The 23,002-nt window shown below is 43.4% G+C and overlaps 2 protein-coding genes across 3 annotated transcripts in view; one reads left to right on the top strand and one right to left on the bottom strand.

Moving 5' to 3' along the window:
• DCAF1 (DDB1 and CUL4 associated factor 1) overlaps positions 1-10,647 on the top strand; it is a 61,624-nt gene extending 50,977 nt beyond the window's left edge. Inside the window, exons 23-24 of one of the 2 annotated variants that reach the window (XM_063121112.1) lie at positions 4,327-4,579; positions 9,696-10,647. In XM_063121112.1, the coding sequence (XP_062977182.1) occupies positions 4,327-4,579; positions 9,696-9,754 (312 nt within the window). In that variant the 3' untranslated portion in view covers positions 9,755-10,647. The other variant, XM_063121111.1, reaches the window with a different exon arrangement.
• Positions 10,648-16,215: 5,568 nt separating this feature from the next.
• Positions 16,216-19,978, bottom strand: RBM15B (RNA binding motif protein 15B). The gene has a single exon (XM_063121110.1). The coding sequence runs from the start codon at positions 19,831-19,833 to the stop codon at positions 17,068-17,070; it is 2,766 nt and encodes a 921-aa protein (XP_062977180.1). The 5' UTR covers positions 19,834-19,978; the 3' UTR covers positions 16,216-17,067.
• Positions 19,979-23,002: the final 3,024 nt, after the last annotated feature.

The raw sequence follows: 23,002 nt of genomic DNA, 5'->3' as shown, positions 1-23,002 counted from the left end.
TGCTTTCCCAATACTAGGCAATTAAGAGTCATACAGTTCACAGAGGGAACAGTTAAACATTTGGCTAGGAGCAGTTAAAATGAAGATAAACTATCATTAAGCAAAAAGACGAATTTTCAGAGGAGTGAATTCATTTACTGTAGATTAGAATATATGAGTTATTCAGTAAAAAATCATTTTTAAAAAATTTAAGAGAACTCCTATATATATATAATATAATATTGTGTGTGTATACACCCATGTATATACACACACACATATGAATACATACACACGTGGATATATATGTATGTAAAGTAGGAAATGGGGAAGGTTGGGGTTTACTGAGAAGTGGCTGCAGAAAATGGCGGCGTTTGGCCATAGTAAACTCTGGCTTATCATTATATGCATGAGCCTCCACTCATGCCCTCCAACTCCACTCTCCACCATTGTGGCCACAAAGAGATCAGAAGCTTTTGCTTTAGTTTTCAATTAACTGCAGTTTAGCATGATACGTGAACCATAAACTTTGGTTTGTCTTAACAGATTTGTTGAAAGAAGCAAGTGTTATAAACCAAGGTCTGAGGTTTGTTTGTTTCAGTAACCGTAATTAAGACTATCTGCAGTTTGTCTGAGTATGGACATTATGCTAAACTGCGGTTAGTTAAACATGGAAGCAAAAGAGAAGTTTGCATCTTCTCTTCACAGCTGTGCCACGGGAAGGGGCGGAGTATGTGTGGCAGGGGAGTATCCAGGTATTGTGTGACTCAGTGGCAGGTGACCTTGTGTTCCCCATTGTGCATTGCATGTAAGCAATGAGAGTCTATTACAATCCATGCTTACAGAACTTGGATTTCAAAAATCCATTTGCAAAAGTGGGTAGGAATAAAGCTAAATATATGGAATATCCATATATTATTTTTTTCAGGTTAATATATCCATAAATAATAGACAATGCACTGTGTCAGGTAGGAACCAAAATATTCTTCCTTCCTCAAGACTTTCAAGCTCTGGTCTAAACTAGATATGAAAACATTCTTGATCATGTAAGTTCTTAAACTTTGCTGCAGACTTTGCTGTGTCCACTCCAGTGCTAAGGAAGTGCTGGGCATGGAAAACCTTATTAGAAGCACTGGCAACTGAAACTAAAATTCTAGAGGAGTAGCTGTGGTGCTCTGTTACAGCAAAATTCACAAAGGAATCTTTGGCTAACAAATGTATTGTGGTATGAGATTTCATGAGTGAATGAATATTTATGAGGTGCAAAATACATGTGTCGCTTAGCAGGATTTTTAGTTGCAGCTCACTGCAAAGTTGTACGTTTAGTAGCAAATCTGGGTTTTTTCCTGCATAATATGTGAAATGGCTCTCAGAATCGCTGAATACATCCTGAAAGCACGAGTCAGTCAAAAGAAGTAAATGAGATTTGATATTAATTGGCCCAGGCACTTGCAGGCTGGATCTCGGTTTTCACAACAACTGCATGTGAGAGCGTGATTGTTTGTATGCGTTTAGGAAATAAAGTTTTTTTTTTTAGCTAGAGTGTAGTGAGGTCAGAAATGTCCTGGGATATAAAAATGCAGTGTTCCCCTGAGACTCCACTGCTAAAGAGTTGGAAAGATGCTTTATAGCTAGAACAAAAGTCACATTGTCAGAAAGATAGTTTAACTTGTCTGAGGCAAAGAATAGCTAGTAAAAGGGGTATGGTTTCAGACTTTAGAGAATAATTTAAGAACTTGATGGACAGGGGAGGGAGTTATTTTATAATTAGGATAGCGACAGAGTTGATATTTAGGTCCTTCCACACCAAATCAACAAAATTTGGCACCTAAGGATTTCATAGACTTTTTCTGAAAATTTTGCAGAGCCGTACTACATGTAAAATGTATCTACAGCCTAAAATGTTTGACGTTGCTATCACCAGGAGCTGAGCCATGCCTCTCCATTTTTTTTAATCAAGGTCTCATTTCTTGTAAAATGTGTATTTTCTGTTTTGTATGTGTGCCATAGAATGATATGTGCTCTATTTTAAACAGTTGCTAAGGGCTGATTTTGAAACCCAGGGTCTCTTTCCAAGTGTAGAGAACTGTGTGCTGAAATTAGCAAGAGAGCAGTTAATTGGTGGCCAAATATTTAGGTAATACCTAATGTTCAGGTACTTCCTCACTTGTTGTTCCTTTGTGCAGGTAGACCAAGTAATCGATTCACTTGTTAGTGGTCAGTTCACCCAGCACATTTAATTATGATATTTTCATGTACACGTGTTATTTTGGGCTGCCAAATTTCCCTCAGCATTTCTGTGAGGTGCTATAATGATTTGCAATGGAAAAACCCATTCCTGAAAGCCAGCTTGCTACTATGGAGGAACTATTTGGGCAGAGAAATTCTTTAGCTGACTTAATACTTACTATGTCAAATCATCAGAGCTATAGAATTAATATGACTGGGCAATTCTTCATTGTTAAAAAAAAACATCCTAGATGAGCGCTGGAAATTCTCTAGTTTGAAAGAGCTTTGAAAGTGAGTTGGAAAATTAAATTTCTATTGGTGGCTGTCTAGACTGCCACTTAAGCACATAGTGCAGGTGTTAAACAATAGAGAGGTAACAAATGTGGGGCAGACCCACAAACGTGGTCTGAAGAAATGGATTCTAAAATGCAAGGGGGGGGGTTCAGTGAAGGGTACAGAATCTGGAGACCAAATACATTATTTCTGGCTCTTCAGATTTGATTTCTAAGGTTTTACATGGGTTTTCCAAATGTTTTTTTGTGGAAGTAGTATTGACATTCCTAGATGTGTGTGCTGTGAACTTATTTCACTACGTTCTGAAACTGTGTATGGCTATATGAAGTGCTCTGAGGGCTTAGGAGGTACACTAAGTTACGGAGTATTATTTGTTGCTGGTTGATCCAAAGCTGCTGTTTTCCTCCCTCTGAGTTACAGTTTGAAGTGACCTGCAAGTGAAACTGTGACATCAGTTTCTCTCCCAGATAGGTGTCCTCCTTACCCTACCCAGGGATACAAGGACTAAAACATTTTGTGCATTGTGATAAGGTCAGTTGTAGAGAAGCAAAATACAGGAATGTAGTAATATTAGGAGACAAGCATTTCCCACATGATTTTCTTTGCAAAAGCAATTTCTGATTCTTGTGTTCTTGAAGGCTCAGGGCAGGATATTACTCAATGGGAAGTTCTTGACTCAAGCTTGTTTTTCTGTGAAAATCCTATGAAAACGCATGAAAATCTGGGCTAGTTGAACCCCCACAAAGCATATCTCAAAAATTCTTAACTAGACCAAGAAGTGTTTTGCTGAGTAATTTGTAAACTATGTAAATTTGTCAAAAGCCTGTGAGATTTGGAAACATGTCATAAATAAGTCTAAAAGGACTAATAGAATATTATGACTTGGCACTCATTTTACTGATGTTGTGTGTGTATGGTCTATATGCAGGCTTTGAGAATGTGCAGTGTGGTGAACGGGAGAAATGAAATTTCAGTTGATTTCTCTATAGATATTCTAAAAAGCAGTGATTATCTTCAGAAGAAGTGCTAATGAGAACCTAGATAGTGGAGCTCTATTCTCTATTAGCAATTTATCTTAGCCAAGTGTGGAATTCAGTTGTGTACGCACACATGCGTGTTGTTTTTCTTATCAATAGCAACTCTGTACTTGGAATGGGAAGCCGGAGGAATGTGTAAGCATATCTTGAATGATGTTTATGGGAATCTTACTTACCTTATTAGGATATAATTGAGATCTTCACAAAATCCGCACTCTGATAACCCTCCCATTCACAAAGCCTACCTGTCTCTACTGTTTTGGCTTGAATGGAATTGAAAACCTGTTTACGATTGTTACGTTTGTTGTTAAATATCTTCTGTATTGTATTTCACTGTGTTGCAAATAACCTAACTAGTTCAAGGTGATACTAAACAGAGAAACTCCTTACAGGCCTTCTGATGCTAGCCAATGACCAAAGTCAGTTACTGATGGACTGTTTGACCAAGTTATCAGTTGCCTATTTAGTAGATCCTGTAGAATTCTGTGGGTGGCTAACCACAAACAGTGGAGCCAATGATAGGGGTTTGGATCCAAACTAAGTTAGTTGAACTTAAGTCTCTTTGATTTCATGAGACCTATTAGCCTGGATCCAGCCCATGTCTTTGGCAGTATATGATGATTTGGCCTTTTGCAGTATTACCTGTATGGCTAAGAACTCCATCTGCAGGGCTGCTAATCTGAACATACATTGCTTGGAAGGTGTGAATAAGCAGCACATTTATCTGTGTTACATTGCCCATTCCGGTTTTGTTAGTTCTAATAGAGCTTTTGTAATATCTCTTCAGGAGGAAGAGGAACAGGAAGAAGATGATGATGAGGATGAAGATGACACAGATGACCTTGATGAGCTGGACACTGACCAGCTGCTGGAGGCTGATTTGGAGGAAGAGGAGAACAATGAGAATGCAGGTGAAGATGGAGAAAATGACTTCTCACCTTCTGATGATGAGGAATTGGCCAATCTGCTTGAAGAGGGGGATGAAGGAGAGGATGAAGACTCTGATGCAGATGAGGAAGTTGAGCTGATCCTTGGTGATAGTAAGTATATATATATGACCTCTGGAAAGTAACACTTGGATCAATCCAGGATGCAAATAATGCTTAAGCCTCCACCAGTGTTACAAATGTGTACTTTGGTGTGGGGCTCTTTGTAGATTCGAGTGTGCCAGCTTTTCTTCTGTCCCCTGCCCTTTTGACTGCCTAATAAGAAGCAATTTCCCTTCTGGGTGGTTTGGATGCTGAGCCTTTGCTTCAGTTTTCAGCTCACACTTATATGGGATTATTCTGAGCTAGCAATCTTCTTTCCATGGGCACTGGTGATACTAACCCATCTCTGAAGGCACAGGGTTATGTTTCAGCCTCATTTAGTTTTGGAGAACCACTGTTTTTGTTTTTTAAAAAAGAGGTTCCCTAACATTCTGTAGTCCCATCCAATGAACAGTGGTGAAAGCACTGCACAGGTTAGTCCTAACTAAACTGAGTTCCATTCATTTCAGTAGTTCTACTCTAAGTAAACTTAATATTGGATAAAGCCCATAGTTTCCCAATCACAAAGCAGTAATACTGATTGATCCTTGTCTCCAGTATCAGAAGCAGTAAGCCTATGTACGTCAGTAGCTGGGGAACATGTGCGGGAAGGTGTTGTTGCACATGTCCTGCTTGTGGGTTCCTGGTCAACAGCTGGTTGGCCACTGGGCTGTTCGTATAATCTTGAGAGTATCAAGGTTAAATCATTGGTGGATGAGAATTGCTGAGATACTGGAATAATGGATTGATAAGTGAGCCTACATCAGCCTTCCTCAACCTGAGCTCCAGATGTTTTGGACAACAACACCCATCATCTCTGACTATTGGCCATGCTGGCTGAGGCTGATGTGAGTTGAAAACTTCTGGCGAGACCCAGCTTGGGAAAGGCTGCCATAGTTTTTCAAACTCTCAGTAATTGTGAATAGGTTAGTGGGACTTGTTTTCAAGCATACATGCCATGGGCTCAAATGCAGTAATCCGGCATGCCAGCCTGTCCTCGGCATTGTAGTAGAAAGTTGGATTAAGCCAACGTGATCCCTATTCTTGCCTGCCTTTCATTGGCTTTGCAGAGTTAGGCATGCAGATGCATGAATGTAAGAAGTTACTCACTTTAGGTGCATGAGAGCAACTTACTCAAGCAACGCACATGGCAAACTCATAGCTATATTGCCTCACCCTCCCCAAATTTGGACAATTCCCAAAGTTACGTTTGGGGATCTAGTTGTTGCTACAACTGCTCTGTGCTGGAGCCCCCTCCTTTTGCAACTCTTGCCTCGTCAAATGTCTCCGTCCAAGCTATAGCTCTGTCTCTCTGAAAACTCTGCCTTATTGAAGGTTAGAAGAAGGGCTGGGAAGGGAGAGCAAAGTTGTGGGAAAGTTTTGTTTGAAAACTGGCTGGGTGGAGAAAATCCTGGGGTGGGTTTTTGTGCTAGAGGGGGCACATATGGGGCAACCTGTGGTCCTTCAGGGCTTCCAATACCCCCACACCGCAGGTGCCCATTGTCCCTCTGTCCCGAGTTCCCCCCGTGCCACCGTGCTGCTGAGCTAGTGCTGGAGAGGAGGCTGCATGGGCAGACTGTTGGGAGTGGAAGAGGACATGCCAGGAGAGTCATCCCTGCATGTCCTGTTCCCTTGCCCAGTTGCTATCCTAGCAGCCTGCCAAACAGCTGTCATGAGTGTAATTTCAACGAGGAAGAGGGCGCATGGGGGAGCCAGACCCACATGCCGTCTTCTCTGTTTAAATTGCGGGTGGAGGCACCAATTGATCTCACTGGGCAGGAAGGCAGGGTATTCTTCCCCATCCTTGAGCTCTGAGATTAGGGTGTGTGTGTGTGTGTGTGTGTGTGTATGTGTATGCCTGCACATGTGCACTCCTGTGTGTCCCCCTTGCCCACAACATTGGGGGGAGGGGGAAAAGTGACATACCCCTGCTATCGGGAATGGACTTTGTTCCAGCTGTACAACATGCAGGCAAGAGAAGTGGAATTTCAGTCTCCACGGGAGCCATGCTAATTACCCTGAAAACCTTTCCCCCCTCCTCTTAAGTGTTTGCTTGTCGGCGGGGGCAGTTAGCTGTTGCTCGGTGCTATGGAAAAGGCAGTCTGCACATGCTCAGAGATGGGTTATCTCTGCACATGCTCAGAGATGGGTTATAATAAACAAAAATAGTTTATTATTACATTATGATAAAGTAAAATCCTTACATTTTAGAGATGAGGAGCTCCTAGAAGGTGGAGTAAGTTTAGAAATAGGTGGAGGGAAGGAAGAGGGGGGAGGAAGTCATCCAGACTGGCACCTGAACCTTACTTCAACACAGGCCATGGGACTGAATCCTCTGCCGTGCTTAACAGCAGCAAGGCAGCTTCGGTGGTGCACATGGCACACACAGCAGCTCTTCTCCCCCAACAGCTCCTCATTGCCTCCCAGTCTGTGGTGGCTGCCTACCTTTACCTAATGGTAGAGCCAGCCTTGGTAGGCTGCCTGGAGTTGGCATATTACCTAGCTCCAGCCCAGCCCTTTTCATTTTCTTTCTGAGCTGCAAGTGTCTTGCTAGCAGACTCACCTGTGTTCTTCTCTTGTTTTGTTGTAGTGCAGCCCTGCTTCTCTGCAATCAGGCTCATGAACCTGGGGGCAATACCCTGTCAGGTGTCCAGCAGTTTGCTTGTATATTTGTCTGTCAGTCCACTTTATGTTCTTTATGGTGATAGGTATTTTGTCCAGATCCTGCCACGACATCTTGCATAGTTCTAATTAAAAGATTAATTGTACCTTAAAAGTCGCTATGTAATTGTTGTTTTGTATTACTGGGGGAGAGAAGCTCATGCCAGGGCTCTAGGTTGCAGATAAAAAAAATTACCCTGTGCTTGCAGTAGAGGCCAGTGATGTCAGGGTGAGAAATGTCTGAAGCTATTTGTTAGCAATATTTTTTATTGCAAGACCATCTTAACTCCACTCACAGGCAGCTTCCTTCCATAATATCACAATATTGAAATTTTAAAAAGACCTAGTTCCAACCTCCTGTTGTCTGCTCTGATAAGAAAAATGAGACTCTGTAGCTGCCTGTCCTTTATCACTAACCTTGCTGATCTCAACAAGGCAGGGGCCGCTTGCTTCTGCCTGCAAAATGGAATCTTTTGTCCATCTTTGCCCTTTTGAGTGCCTTCTCATGTAAGAACAGTGCTATGAAGCATCTAGAAAAAACAGTACATGGAGGGAGGAGTGTGTGAAAAAATGTGACATTGACTGAGCATTTGGGGAGGAGAGGAGTGTGTGGAAGCAGGGGTAGGTAGCATGCAAAAATAGGTTCAAATATTGACACTTTGGGAAGAGACCTTTTAAATGAAAATAAATTAAAGCGATATTTAGAGTGCACGCAGGGATTCGGTGCTTTTTCCCCCTCCCATCTATTGTGACCCTCAATTTGAAGGTTAATTTGCAGATCAGTGATGATCTCCCTTTAGAGAAAAGACAATTTTCTAAAGCCTCATGCCCAAAACTCATTGATCCCAAGCTTGATCATTCCTCCTTAGGTGAAAATCTCATGAGAGGAAAGGGAAGCCCTCATTCGGAAAGTCGTTCAGACTTCTATTGGATATTAAAAACAGTCCAAAAACTTGTTGTAATATATAATAGAAATAGGCAGTCCTCTGGGTTTAACTTCAGCATGGTGTTTGTGAGTGCCAGGGACAGCTGGTATTAAGCATACCTTGATCTAGTCTTGATCTGGTAGTAATTTTCTGATGATGTTGGTCCAGTAAGTTGAATCCTGGGCAAGTGTAACTTCATTTCTGATGTTCAGGCTGTCAGATTTTGATTTTTGATTAAAAAAATTTTTTTTTGATGGAATTCATTAGGTTGGACACATGCAAACAATTCTGACTGGGATAGTGTTCATTGATGGCAAAGGCCAACAAATTCTTGTGTCTGTCAGAATTCATTACCCACCTTTCCTGCATTTACTGTTAGGCTGGGCTTACTTAAACAATTCTGATGAGTTAAGTACACTTACGTACCAACCTCTCCTGTAGCAGCTAACCCTCCAAACTACAGCATATATATCAAGTACCAAAAGCAAAGAACAACTCTACACCCTGAACCGCAGTATTAACCTCAGCTACGACACTTTCTTGAAATAGGGGTGTAAAAAGTTGTGTTCCCCTCTCTTCAGGTGAGTTCAATAACAGTCCAGTCACATCCATGACATAGCCTGACTCCTGTTGCTGGCTTAAAGATCGCTTTTTCTGGTAGAAGTATGGACAAGGGAAGGGCCCTGGCTGCAAAGGGAGACACAAAGCTTATGCTGTTTTCTTGCCAGCCCTGCAAAGCTTTTGCACTACTGCAGTTTTCTCTTAATAAACACCACTGTAGCCTTTCTGTCTTTTTATTTTAGACTTATTTGGGTGCTCAGTAGCACGTGGAACAGAATCTGTTCTCTTTTTTTTGTTATAGGCTTTAGATGTGTGTTGTCCACCTTTTGAATAGGACAATGACATAATGGGAAGAAAGAGAACCAAGCTGCATTTTGTAAGTACTGAGCGTGCTCCATGGCACTTGAGCATGCTCAGTAGCTCAAGTTTAAGAAATCTGATGGGATAAGGGAAATCTGCAGTAGTGCAGAAGCTTTGAGAGTATCAAGAAAAGAGCATGCTCTCCCTCCCTTTGCAGCCAGTCCTACCGCCTTTTCCCCATAAATACTTACCACATGCTTTAGCTTAATAAGAACAAAATCTCCATGCTCTGTCTGTGGAAACTCACCCTGTATTAGTGCCGGTGGCATCTTTTATTCCCAATACAGAGGATTTTGGAGCTGCCCTATTATTTCCCTGGTGTGTTTTCAGTAAGTCATGAAGGCATCTTGCTCTGGTGGTAAGTGATCTTGTTTATGTTGGAAAGTTGCACTTGGCTTGTGATGGAGGAAACCTGTCTGTCCTGTTTATTTCAACAACCAAGACTTTGGTGTTCGTTTGCCTCGGGTTCCTAGCTGAAATACCGCTAAAAGGGATGGCTTTGACTTTCGTTGCTACTGCTAAAAGTTATGGTCTTTGATTTGAACAGGTTACCCTGCTTGGTATCTTTTTGACATTTGAATCATTGTGTTGTTCAAATAACCCATTTGTCCCCTTTCCAGCTGACAGCTCAGATAATTTGGATTTGGAAGATGACATAATCTTGTCTCTGAATGAGTGAGGAGTGGCCACGCCACAGGATGTTGGCAGCAGGAAAGCTCCCGTCTCAGAAGCCAGGAGACCAAATTGGGACGCGATATTGAGCACCCTCTCAGAGTGTAAATCTTGGGAGAACATCTACAGAACTATGGCCCTTCTGATCTTGCAGTGGACAAATGCAGGCTCCTGACATGTCCAGAGCCTCCTTACAAAGAGACCAGGGTTTGGGCCTTTATTTTCTCTGCCTTTTTATTTTGGGTTTTTAGGCTGAGACGTGACTCTCCTCTCCATGGAGACGTTTGAAGATATTTCACAGTATATTTTCTTTGTATAAAGTTCTTTCCTAAAGAACAGAAATAGTTTTATATGAAACACACAAACAAAAAAGGATTAAAAAAAAACAAAAAAACCAGGCAGGTGTTATAAAGAGGGTATGAATTTGTATCCTAATATTTAGCCACCGTGAATGAATTTCTGGGGGAGGAAAAAAAGTTTAAAAATAACAAAAATGGCATTTTTACTGAAAAGAGTGGGGAAAAATGAATCATGGATTATAAAACTGTGGATGAGTGGTTTTTATTTTGAATATAATTTTTTAAATGGAGGTGTTGCTACCTGTTGTGAAATGTCCTTTTTGGGGTCAGATGCCTTTTTGTCCTGTCAAAAGCCCTATGAGAGTTCCTGCTGTAGTAGCCGTGGTGCAAGACTGAAGGTCCGGTTTGCTCCTGTTCAGAATCTGCTATTGCTGGAGATGAAGGACTCTTGTCTATAAACTCCTCCTCACTCCATCCCACCTTTTTTTGTGATTGAAATTTTTAATCTCCCCCATCCCCCTTCTGCCCTCTGTGTGAAAACTACGAATTGAAGGCCTTTTTCTTTAATGTAAATTGTATTTATTAAAAAAATTAAATAAAATTCAGGTCATGTCTGTTCATAGCTCTGAGCTGCTGTAGCATACATTTGTTGCCTTTGCTAGGTCTGAAGCCCTTTCAAGCTCTTTTCCATGCTACTTTTCCCCAGAATGACATACAAAGGCAGGATTATTCATACAGGAACTACAACTCCATTAACATGAGTGTAACTGAACAGCATTAAGTAGTTTTGTAAGAGGATCATTCAAGGGGATGGTGTGGATCTTGTTCCTACACTGCTCAATGCAACGATTAGGGATCATCTGGAGGCAAAGAGGACCCATCTCCTATAAAGTTTATATGAACAAAGTTCAGGAGTTGCAGCATGTACTCTAACTTGCTTTAAGGATGCTTCTTAAAATTTAGCCATAGCACCCAAACAGGCCTGTGCAGATGTTACAGCAATGTAAAATAAATGTGCCTAGAGATTGATGGAGCTTGCTGGCTCCACCCCACTCCATATTTATATTTGGAATAACATTTACACAGAGTTGTGAACCACCCAGAGAGCTTCGGCTATTGGGCGGTATAAAAATGTAATAAATAAATAAATAAATAAATAAATAAATAAAATACAACAGCCATGTAGTGTAGGTCACTATCTCCCCCATCTCCCTTTCAAATGTGGGACACAGGCTGAGAAGAGCAGCATCTGTAAGGCCACCTTGTGAGTTTGTGCAGGCAATGAAATATAACATGGGGACCTCTTTGCTTACAGTTCATACTCTAGGCCACTACCCCACACCAGCTTTATGGAATAAAAATTTCCAAACTTAGTATGAGTTTGAGGCCTTAATCCATTTATATATTTTAATGTTTTAAATACAAAATTTTCTACATTTATCAATTATGTAAACATAATTATTCCGTTATCAACTTCTCACATACCAATGTGTTTTCCAGTAGACTTTAATAATGAACACCTCAGCTCTGTTGAATAGTATCAGAACCAGAGAACTAGTTTTGGGTGGGACAGAGGTGGGCAAAGCTGTTTATTTAGCTGGATGCACTTGAATGGACTGTCTCCTTAAAATGTTTGCTCAACTAGTGCCTTTCCTCCCTCTCATTTTTGTTGATGATACTTCAACCTGAGCTACATAGACTTAATGTCCACCATAAACTTTAGATTGCTCTCATGATCAGCATGCTGCTTATAAAATTAGTTAAGACGTAATAAAAATTAAGACGGAGGATTTATCACATCGGGAGGGCAAACTGGTCCTGATCTGTGTATGTCCCATAGAATTGATATATAAGGTTCCTAGTAATGATAGATTCTGCGCGTTGCTGCTCCTTTATCGAACCAACTGCTTCAGATTTCTCCTCACACATCCCATTGTTTAAGAGACAATGGGATGATCTTAAATATTTGTTGCATGCAGATACATTTGCAATGTTATCATAGGCAGAATCTACGCTACGGCTTTGTAGCAGTTTATATCCGTATTCACAACTGCTGGGGCCAATGACACATTTCTATATACACTTTCCAAACTGCTTTCAAAGTATCTTGCTTGGTGTAGGTCTGGCTATACTATACCTACAATGGGATTTCGATGTCAATATATGCACGGATTGTGTGCCAATTAAAATGCTGGCAACCTATGTGCAATGGGGACTTCTGTGGAATACAGAGCTGCCTGCAAGGATGCAAGTTTCTCCCTCTCACAACTACAAAATAATATCTTCAGATGGTGTTTTTTAAAAGACTTGCTTGCAGGCTAACCATGGACACTTTAATCGCCTTCTATCTCCCTCCGCCCCCCACTTTGTAAGAATTCAGTCTTATTCATGCTTGTGGGCCTTGGAATGCATACATGGCAAGGATCCCTGTTCAAATGAGGTACATAAGATTCTTGGGTAAGTAACTATACCATCATGTGTTATCATGTCATCTGGTCGGAGTTTTTTAACCCATGATGGCTTATTTGGCCAAAATAATCCTCTCCGATAACCCACGGTCTGCAGAGTGGGTTATTTAGCCCATCACGGGTTATTGTGTCGTGCGGTAGTCACTGGGTTATTTTGGCTGGCTACAAAGCTATGCAGCCAGAGCAGTCAAAACAGCCGCCATTCTGCTGTTTGCTGGTTTACTGATTAGGAACATATTAAAGGGACCAATCCAGCTGTGTAGAAGAGGCAGGCTATGAGGTTTGGTCATGATCCTGCAAACCTCTAAAGTTTTCTAGCCACTTCCATTTGAGGGCACTTGGGATTTTTGCTCCTCTGGAGTAAATGTGCAGGATTGGGTACCTCCTGGTTAGGAGAGGCAGTGTGTGGAGTTTGGTTCTGCTCCTGCACTCCCCCACCCACCCCCCAAAGATTTTCTAGCTATTCCTCCTTTTTGAGGGAGTTGGTATTTCCCCCCCCCCCCCCTTGGTGAGTTATTGTGCAGGGATTTGATAGTGGATTGGGTGCCTCCTGACTCGGGGAGGCTGTGAATGAGTTTTGTCTCAATCCTAACCTCCAGCGCTTCAGAGGTGAAACAGCACCACTCTTTGGACGGGAGGACTGCAGCAGGCTGGTTCTGGGTGGTGGGGTTTGAGCTTATTAAGATACGCATAGTATCTTATTTGCCTGATTGCGTGGGATAACAGTAGCTTATTAACACATCATGGCTTAAAGTGACATCCAAACGCAGATGTGTGTGTTTAAAAGTTGGCTAAATTCATAGCTTTTGTAAGGTGAATGTTCTTCAGAAAAGATCAAAATCTAGAAAAAGTGTTGAGCAATGCGACCTCTTAAGTTGTTGATGTATACACTTCTCATCATTATCATATTGTATCTTTTTGGGAAAGTGATCAAAAGCTATTTAGAACCAAGCAAACAAAAGCCCACCAGTTTAAAAGGTATTGGAACATACTGGAGCCATTCAAAACTATCTTCCATGATTTCTTTGGCGTGCTGTAGACCAAACATCATACAACAGTGTGACTTACCCTCTGCAATACACTAAGTTGTTCCATTCTTACAGCAGTTTGGATGGAAGACTAACATCCAATGAAACTTAGTAATTAATACCTTCTTCACTACAATAAACTGCTCTAACTACTTGAAACATTTGTCAGTGTCATCACTGGAAATGGGTGTTCTGATAAGACTTATTTACCCACCCACCCCAAAGATTATGCATTACTAGCACTGTAGAGACAAATGAAGTGGAGTGGCTAATGAAAGAATCTTGCAAGTGATTACCTGTGAGCAACACCTAACTCCTAAACTAGATACTCACCTATGCCTTTCAGAGGTGAGATTTAACTCTTGGGACACTACGCATATTTAGACAGGAAAAAAAGCCCTGCAATTCCCAGCATGCCCCATCCAATATGTCTGGCTGGGGCTTAATTGGAGTTAACAGGACTTTTTTCTGTCTAAACATGTATAGGATTGTGCCTTTACTTAAACATGTATATGATTATGCCTTTACTTCATTTAGGACATGGAGTAAGCATTGAAATTGCTTGATTTTCTCCCTTAGAAATAGTAATTTGCTAATGAGCAAGACTGTTTATCTGTGCTTCCTTAATTTCACTGTGCAAGAACAGAATTTGGTTTCCTAAAATTATTGGATGTCACATTTTGAACTCTTACTAAAAATTAGCCTTAACTGCCATTGAGAAGAGTTGGAGAACATGGGAGAAGGTATGCTAAAATTTCAGAAGCTTACAATGGAATTGGACAGGGTTGATAGCAGTGAGAGAAACAGCACTCTGTACAGCTCATGTTACTCCAGCGTGAGTTACTTAACAAACATTTTAAATTCAAAAATCATGCAAATAAAATATTAAATTTCTCCCCCCAAAATAGCATAATTAAATCTCATCAACATGCTAAACCAACATGTTACCTACCAATCAGACATGGATATTTGTTTTTCATCTCATGAAAATGGTTCTGTCCAGCTTTAATTATCAGGCTGGACCAAACCAAAGTCTGACTAAATTCACATGTGCAAAGACACAGTCTAGACAGAATTTGTCCTGGTGGATTTGGGCCAAACAAGGCAGAGAAGTTAAAATAGACAATAAAAATTAGGATAAAAATTGCGTAAAAAAATTAAATCAGCTTTTAAACAATTGGGGTTTTTTCCTGAATAAAAGGTTGGGCCAAGACAGAGGGACAGTTCACAAGATGAAAACAAGCCGCAGCGCCTTGTTGTCAGCTGTGGCACATGCCAAACTTGGTTTGCATAATCACTGCCAGGCCACAGCATATTGTGTGAGTGGAATCTGGGTGGCATGGCTTGTTTGCAGGGTTAAACAACCCTCACATGTACATTTGTAGGGAGTATCTGAGGGTGGCTTAACCTTCCAGTAAGCCACGCTGCCAAGGTTTGAATGACATGTTAAGCCACAGCCAGGCAGTGATAATGAAAATTGTGCCCAACACGCTCTGGCTCAAGCCACCATGGCTAATTTTGATCGTGCGACCCATGTCAATGTGAAGACGAAAGAAAAAGGGAAGACAAAATTGTCCAGTAGTCCCATACTAAGGCTGCAATCCTATCTATGCCCACTTACCTGCCAATAAGCTCCATTGAACTGAATGGGATGTATTTCTGAGGAGACATGTATAGGATTGTGCTGTTAACCTAAACTGTTACGGATGCTGGTCATAAAAAAGACATTATATGGGAATATTTTAAAGGCATTCCCTCTATAGCAAAAAAAAGAAAATTAAAGAAAAGCATGCAAAATATATAGTGAGGCAGATGCAAAGCCTACTTGTAAGAGTGAAACAATGTAATTATTTTATAGTAAATTAATGTGGCTTAGTGATCAGATTTGCAGCACTGTTCAGGAAATATACATTAAAAAGCTTCAGAGGGAAACAGGATTTAAATCAGTGATTAAGTTGACTTCTTTTTCTTGCTGATTTAAATCAAGCCTCCTTACTACAGTGTAAACATATCAGCTTACCTATCTCCAAACTTACCTACCATCTATTCTTCCCCATTCTTTGCAAAAAGTTCCAAATTCTTTGAAAATGAACTTTTAAAAAGAGAATTATGCAAGCTAAGTAAATGTGCATAAGTCTATTTATTAATTGCATAATTTAGACACAAGTGGGGTTACCCTGGTGTAAAATGTGGGAATATTTTAACACAGCGCACACACTCCTCCTCATAATATATCTTACAATCCACACTTCATCCTTTTTACCCGAGGACTTCACATAAAACAATTGTCCTATGTACATCATAATGTGACAGAAGTATAGTCTCCTGCATGAACCTGTGGTGTGAATTCAATGGCAGTTGTGATTTCCACTATGTGTTAAAATAGATGTGTATTTGTTACACATGACTATTTAAGCTTTTAATACTGAAGTAGTTATGGAGCAAGGCCCACCAGTAGACATGATGCCTAATTACTGGGTGGACATCTTCATATTCTGTGCTAATCCCAGAGCAGCGAGAGTGCTCACATAATCTGCAAGAAAGCTTTTTTCCTAGCCCACAGTACTTCTAAGAAGTACATTTACCTGCTTGACCCACGGTGTATGAGGAAGGAAACAATCTGAATTAGAGGATCTTTACTATAATATAGTATGCACACTGTAAGGAAGCAACTTTGTCAGGATTTCTCGTTTATTTTTGCTATTATAACTGATAAAGGAGCTGAGCAACATAATCATTCAGATTTTGTTATCAGGTCCTATTCAAGTGCCTGGTTATTTGTCTTCCTGAGAAGCCCATAGTTATTATTAAACAGGAAATCTAAGAACAGCTTTGAATTTGCATTATTATAATCACAATTAAGGGAGGAGGGGAAAACTCGAGGTGCCTCACATTTTATTGCACCAATGGCTGCTGAAGACTGAATTTTTAAGCTTCACAGAGCTGTTCTTTGGTTAAAACCAATTCAAAAGCTTTCATCCACAAGGAAAAGGACGATCTAATACAGGATACATTGCCTTTTCTTTCTTTTTTAATTCTGGGATTAGCTAACCACTGAGGAAAGAAGCAACCAGGCTTCAACTATCAAAGAAATCAAAAGAACACAAAACTAGTATATAATAGTGTTGAACAGCAGTAGAAGGAAGAGCCATCACAAACTGAAATAAGTGAAGTTATTTGCTGTATCTACTGGAACACAGAGCCAGCCACTGGCAGACTATAGAAACCAGGACACTGCACAAAGTTAAAAATCCATCAGTGAACAAGGCTTTACTGACAACTTTCCATACATTTAAAAAAATAACACAGCAGACAGTGTCACGTATTAAAAACAAATAAAATGGGATTCATTAAAATGGTATTAAAATTAATTAGAAACTAATAAAATTGTAGAATTTTGTTGGAGGACTTTTGGGGCCTCACTCAAAATAATTGGCCTAAAAAGCAACCAGGCTGCGTGAGACACAAAGAAATATGGAATCAGAGCAAAGAGGGAGAAAAGAGAGGAGACAGAGAGAGTAAATACTAGGCAGTGTCTTTGACTATCACTATCACCATATGTTCTTCTTCTAACTTTCCCAATGTTCTTAGTGCGGACTGGAGGTACTGCTGAGAGAATTCACAAGGAGGGAAAGCATAAAGCATGCCTGTGCTGTCTCTCCCCTTTGCCCCTCCCACAGGAAGGCTGATCACCCCAGCAGCCTGTTTTTGTTTCAAGTAAGAGACCAGATTCCTGAGAAGCCGTCTTTGCAAGCCAGGCTCCACCGTAGGGAAGGTCCCTTCAGCACTTGCTCCTTGAGCAGCCTGGGTAGCCAACAGCACAGCATAGCCATTAGGGCTCCCTTGCTTGATACGCCGAGTTACTTCATCCAGCTTGGGCTGGTCAAGCCGAAGTCTCTGAGCAATCTTGAGCTGTGTTAGCTTTCCACCAGACAAGTGGTCTTTCAGAAGCCCATTGATGACCCCCAACTCCCCTTCAAGGATGTGCATAGATGTAGGGAAGCAGCTGTTTTTCAGGACAAGTAGCCCATTCCAGGCAAGCTGTAGCGTATGGGCATAATCTGACAAGCTTTTTAATTTCTTTGTTTCAGATTTAGACTCTTCATGAGTCTTTGATTCAGACTCACCAGTTCGATGATTGCGTTCGCTGTCCCTTTTTTTAGGCTGAGGAGGATCAGATACTTCACGGTGAGGTTTCTCCTCTGATGCATGCCGATTGTTCTGGAGGGAATTATTCTGTTCTTTCTCGGTGGTAGACTCTGTGGTGTGGTTCTCTTTCCGAGCCCGATCTGGGCTATGATCTAAAGCTGGCCCACCAGTCTTTGTCCTGCCTCTGTCCTCATATGGTGAATGGGCAGTCCTCCCACGGTCATTGGAAAGGCTCCGACGTTTGCGCCTTTCCTCCCAAGACTTGAGCACACTGCGGTCACTATCGCTGCCCCAACGTTCTCCACTCCGGCTGCGTGCTGACCGACTATAGGTCTCCAAATTATTTCTGCGCTCTGCATTTTTGACAGGGCTCGCCCAATCTGCCTCTAGAAAGCCCCTCTCCCTGTCTGAGTAGAGGAGATGGGGAGGAGTCCTGTCTCTTACCCTTAAGTCTTGCTCTAGACTCCTGTGTCTGCTGTAGCTTTCAGGTAGCAATTCATAATGGACAGGCAGTGGTGCAGGTTGGTACTGCTGAGGGTAGCGTGTCTCCTCAGCTTTGGCAAAATCCACTCGTAGTCTCCTATCTGGCCCACCCAACGGGAAGCCCCTCATCTGTGCACAGGCAGCCTGGGCAGCATCCAAACTCTCATATTGAATATAGGCAAAACTGTCCCCCTTCACATAGTCAATAGTCCTAATGCTACCAAAACGATCAAATTCCCTAGCAAGGGCAGCCAATGAAGTACTTGGACCAAGACCACCTACCCAAAGTCGGGTACTGGGGTTGGCTTTCCCGTAGCCAATTTTGATAGGGTTCCTGCCAACGACCCGGCCAGACATGGCAACCTTGGCTCGATGTGCCATGTCGAGGTTCTGGAACTTAAGGAAGGCATAGGCTCCGCCTTGGCCCCGTGCGGGGCGCTTGATCACCACTTCCTCAATCATGCCATATTTTTCAAAGGCACGTCTCAGTTCTACCTCAGAGACGTTGTGGTCCAGATTGCCAATAAAGAGGTTCCGAGTAGCTCTCTGATCATCCTCTGGCATGAGATCTTCCTCAGCCACTATAGGGTAGCCATAGGGGCGGCCACGCTCATCATAGAGCCCATAGTAATCCAGCACCCGCTCCCGCTCCCGCGAGAGCCCCAAGGCAACAGCTTCCAAGGCAAAGGCTGCAGCAGCAGCTTGAGCATGTCTTGGTCTGGGTTCCCTCAGCAAAGGGCTGGCAACTGGAGAGAGGGACCGTTGCTTATATGGATAAACACCATGAATGGGAGGCAGAAATGCCAATGGTTCAGGGGACGGGGTAGGAGGCGGCGTGCGGCTTCGTCGCCCCCCTCGAAGGTACACAGGCTCTACTTTGAGTGGGCGATCATAAAGGAGAAGCTGCCGGGCTTTAGCATACCGTCGAGCATCACGGGCATCCGCTGGGTGCCTGAAGTTAACGTAAGCGACACGGCCAAGCTCAGGAGTGTGGGAGAGTTTGACGCTAATGTCGCTGGCAGCGCCACTGGCAAATCTCTGGAACTGGCGGAAGAGCCCATCCTCCAGCAGCTGGTCAGGTAGGGCCGGGCCCAGGCCACTCACCAGCAGGGTCTTGTACTCACTGGAGCCGGGGGGCTCCCCGACCAGCCCCACCCCAGCCGACAAGCCAAGTCCTGGCGTCAGGAGCAGCGACGGGGCTGCAACCGGTGGAGGCCCGCTCAGCAGCAACGAGGGGGCGACCACGGCCGCGGGTGGCACCTTGGCCTTGGCGGCACCCAGCGCCCGCGAAGACGATGACGAGGGTGGCGGCGGAGCCGCGGCGGCGGCGGTCTGGCTGCTGCTGCTGCTCCTGGCGCTTGAGGAGGCTGCGCGGTGGTTGGAATCGGCGCCGCCTCCAGGCCGATCCTCTCCGCGGTGGCTGCGCGAGCCGGAGCCGCCCGCCGCAGACTTGTCCCGGCTGCTCCGCGAGGTGGAGGCGGACGACGAGGAGGAGGCGCCCGAGCTCCGGTGTGGGCCCCGCCGGCTGCTGCTGCCGCCGCCGCCGCCGCCACTGGTGCTGCTCTCGCGCTCCCTCTCACGAGGCCTCTTGGCGGAGGAAGCGCCCCGCGTCCCCCCGGACCCGGCCGGACTGGAATCCCGCTCGCTCGCCCGCTTCATGGCTCCGGGGCCCGCGATTCAGGAGGCGCCTCCGGCGGCAGCTGCCATCTTGGACAAAAGGGAACGAACGAAGGCGGCTCTGCCCAGTTGCCGCGCCGTGCGCGCCTCCGACGTCATCATCCCGCGTCCCCGCCCCGAGCGGGCGAGGGAAGCGACGGGCCGCCGCATAATGGCTCCGGCCAGCCGCCACCTCAGTGCGAAGTCCCTCCTCGCCCCCGCCCAGGACGGGGAGCGGGGGCAGCACAGGCCCGCCCGTGGACCTGGCTCTGCTTGTTCTCCGCACGGCCCTGGTGACGGCGAGGCGAGGCCCAGCTGGGCGCTGCCTCCGTCGCTTTTCCCGCCGTCCTCCAGGCTCACAGAGCTGACGAGGAGGCGGAAGGAGGGGCGCGGGTTAGCTGCCTGTGTGCAGAGTGAGCAGGAAGGCGAGCGCTTGGAGGCAAGGTGCAAACTCCTTGCCCCCAGCCGCTCTCATAGTCGGCCTCGCAGACCGACACGCAGTAGGCGAAGCTTTACCTAGACGCCATCTGCCTGTCAAAACAAGCCGGCATGAATCGGCTTCATTACTTACAGTGCAATTCTAGTCATGCTTACTCAGACGTAAGCCCGACCGAGTTCAATGGGGCTTACTTCCAGGTAAGTGTGTATAGGTTTGCAGCCTTAGTCTCAGGATGGCATTAAAGGACCAGGGCTTTTTAGAAAGCGGGCCACCCGAAACGGAATTGCTTGCATCTCTTGACGAGCATGGAGACGTGGGAAGCCCAGGAACCAGGCTGCTGCAAGTGGCACGTGTGCATTGTGCCGTCTTGATAATGACTTTTACTGCGATGAACGCAACTTGCGTTAAATCCTTTTGAAATAAAATCTGTTGTCAGAAAAGGCAAATTGTACACTGCTTTAACAGTCCCCCACCCATATTTTGTATATGAAAAGTAGACATTGTGCAAATATTAACTTGGGAATCATTTGAGTATAAAGACATTGTTTAAAGCAGGGGTAGGGAAGTCCCTCCAGATGTTTAACTCCAACTCCTATTAGCCCCAACACCAATGGCCAATGGTCAGGAATTACACGAGTTGTACTCTAACAGCTTCTTGAAGGCCATGGTTTCCCCAGTCCTACTTTGAATGTTATACTTTACTACTTAATGAGGTGAGCTTGTTAGAAAATTAGTCAAAAGTGTTTTCCTTTCCATTTTGTATTAGTTTAATATACATATTTTAGTATTATAGGAACCTACATCCATTAACAACCATGATACTCTGATATATATTTTCCCTATGGTGCTGTTAAGTATTCGGTAGGGTGAGAGGGAATAGCACCAATGGAAGTTGGAGAGAAAGGAGAGACAAGCTCTGGTGCTGTGGTTGATATACAATGAATGTTTTATTGTTTCCAAATTTAAAATGGCTCAACGTTTCGGATTCAAAGGAATCCTTCCTCAGGAGCTAAAACAAACAAATTGCAAAACCATTATTTAGTATAAAAGAATGAGGACAACACCCATACAAATCTCCGGATCTTTCTCCTGATGTTCACGATCGTATCTCGGCATGTCTTTCAGATATCTCAGCTTGGTTGCCTCATCGTCGTTTGAAACTTAATATGGCAAAGACTGAATTGCTTGTTTTTCCTCCTAAACCTTCTCCTCATCTCTCATTCTCTCTTACTGTCAATGATGTTACACTTACTCCAGTCGAGGAAGCTCGTAGTCTTGGCTTTATATTTGATTCCTCGCTCTCCTTTATTCCTCATATTGAGGCAGTAGCTAAATCCTGTCGTTTTTTCCTGTATAAAATTGCCAGGATTCAATCATTTTTGTCTGTCTCTTCTGCCAAGACTCTTGTTCATGCATTGGTTATTTCTCGGTTGGACTACTGCAACCTTCTTCTCACTGACCTTCCTTCTTCTCACATCAGTCCGTTGGTTTCTGTTCACCACTCTGCTGCTAAGATCATCTTCTTGGCTCGCCGCTCTGACCATGTAACTCCACTTCTGAAATCTCTTCATTGGCTTCCAATTCACTTCAGAATCCAATATAAACTTCTCCTGCTGACCTACAAAGCTTTTCACTGTCTAGCTCCTTCCTATCTCTCCTCTCTCATCTCACACTATTGCCCCGCTCGTGCTCTTCGCTCCTCTGATGCCATGTTTCTCGCCTGCCCAAGGGTCTCTACTTCTCTTGCTCGGCTTCGTCCATTTTCTTCTGCTGCCCCTTACGCCTGGAACGCTCTTCCAGAACATTTGAGAACTACAAGTTCAACCGCAGCTTTTAAAGCTCAGCTAAAAACTTTTCTTTTTCCTAAAGCTTTTAAAACTTGATTTTGTTCTGACTTTATACTGTTAGTTTTACCCTACCCAGTGCCTGTTTACCCTACCCTGTGCCTGTTTGCATTCTCTTCCCCTCCTTATTGTTTTATTATGATTTTATTAGAATGTAAGCCTATGCGGCAGGGTCTTGCTATTTACTGTTTTACTCTGTACAGCACCATGTACATTGATGGTGCTATATAAATAAATAAATAAATAATAATAATAATAATAATAACAACAACAAATACGATCGAATACCATCTCTCCCCGCCTCTCTGTCTGCTAATAACTTTGCCTCTTTTTTCAATGCTAAAATCCAAACTATCCGCTCTGATCTGGCCAGCTCTGCTCCTCTTCCAGTTCCTGTTCCTCATTTGTCAGCTCCTCCTGCAAATTTCTCTGCGTTTCCTTCGGTCTCTGCGGATGAACTGTCTACAATACTGCGCTCTTCGAAGCCTTCCACTTGTTCTTGTGATCCAATTCCTTCTCGCGTCTTTATTAATCTTACTCCTGCTATCCTCCCTTCCTTGCTACATATTATTAATCTCTCTCTGTCCTCTGGTTCATTTCCTTCTGCTTTTAAACATGCTACAGTCTCTCCCATTCTCAAGAAACCTACTCTTGATAGGCTATCTCTGTCTAACTACCGACCTGTCTCTTTGTTGCCGTTTGTTTCAAAGATCCTGGAGCGTGCGGTCTACTCTCGCTGTCTTGACTTTCTTTCTAGTAACTCTGCTTTGGATCCATTTCAATCTGGATTCCGTCCTCTGCATTCCACCGAAACAGCCCTTACTAAGATCACCAATGATCTCCTTACTGCCAAGTCTAAAGGCCATTATTCCGTTCTTATTCTCCTTGA

This window comes from Elgaria multicarinata, chromosome 3 (assembly GCF_023053635.1).
Source record: "Elgaria multicarinata webbii isolate HBS135686 ecotype San Diego chromosome 3, rElgMul1.1.pri, whole genome shotgun sequence".
NCBI classification, from domain to species: Eukaryota; Metazoa; Chordata; class Lepidosauria; order Squamata; family Anguidae; genus Elgaria; species Elgaria multicarinata.
This window is presented reverse-complemented; position numbering and strand designations above follow the sequence as displayed.

Coding starts and splice junctions, on each gene's coding strand:
- RBM15B (XM_063121110.1), bottom strand. CDS start 19,833: ATGAAGCGGGCGAGCGAGCGGGATTCCAGTCCGGCCGGGTCCGGGGGG.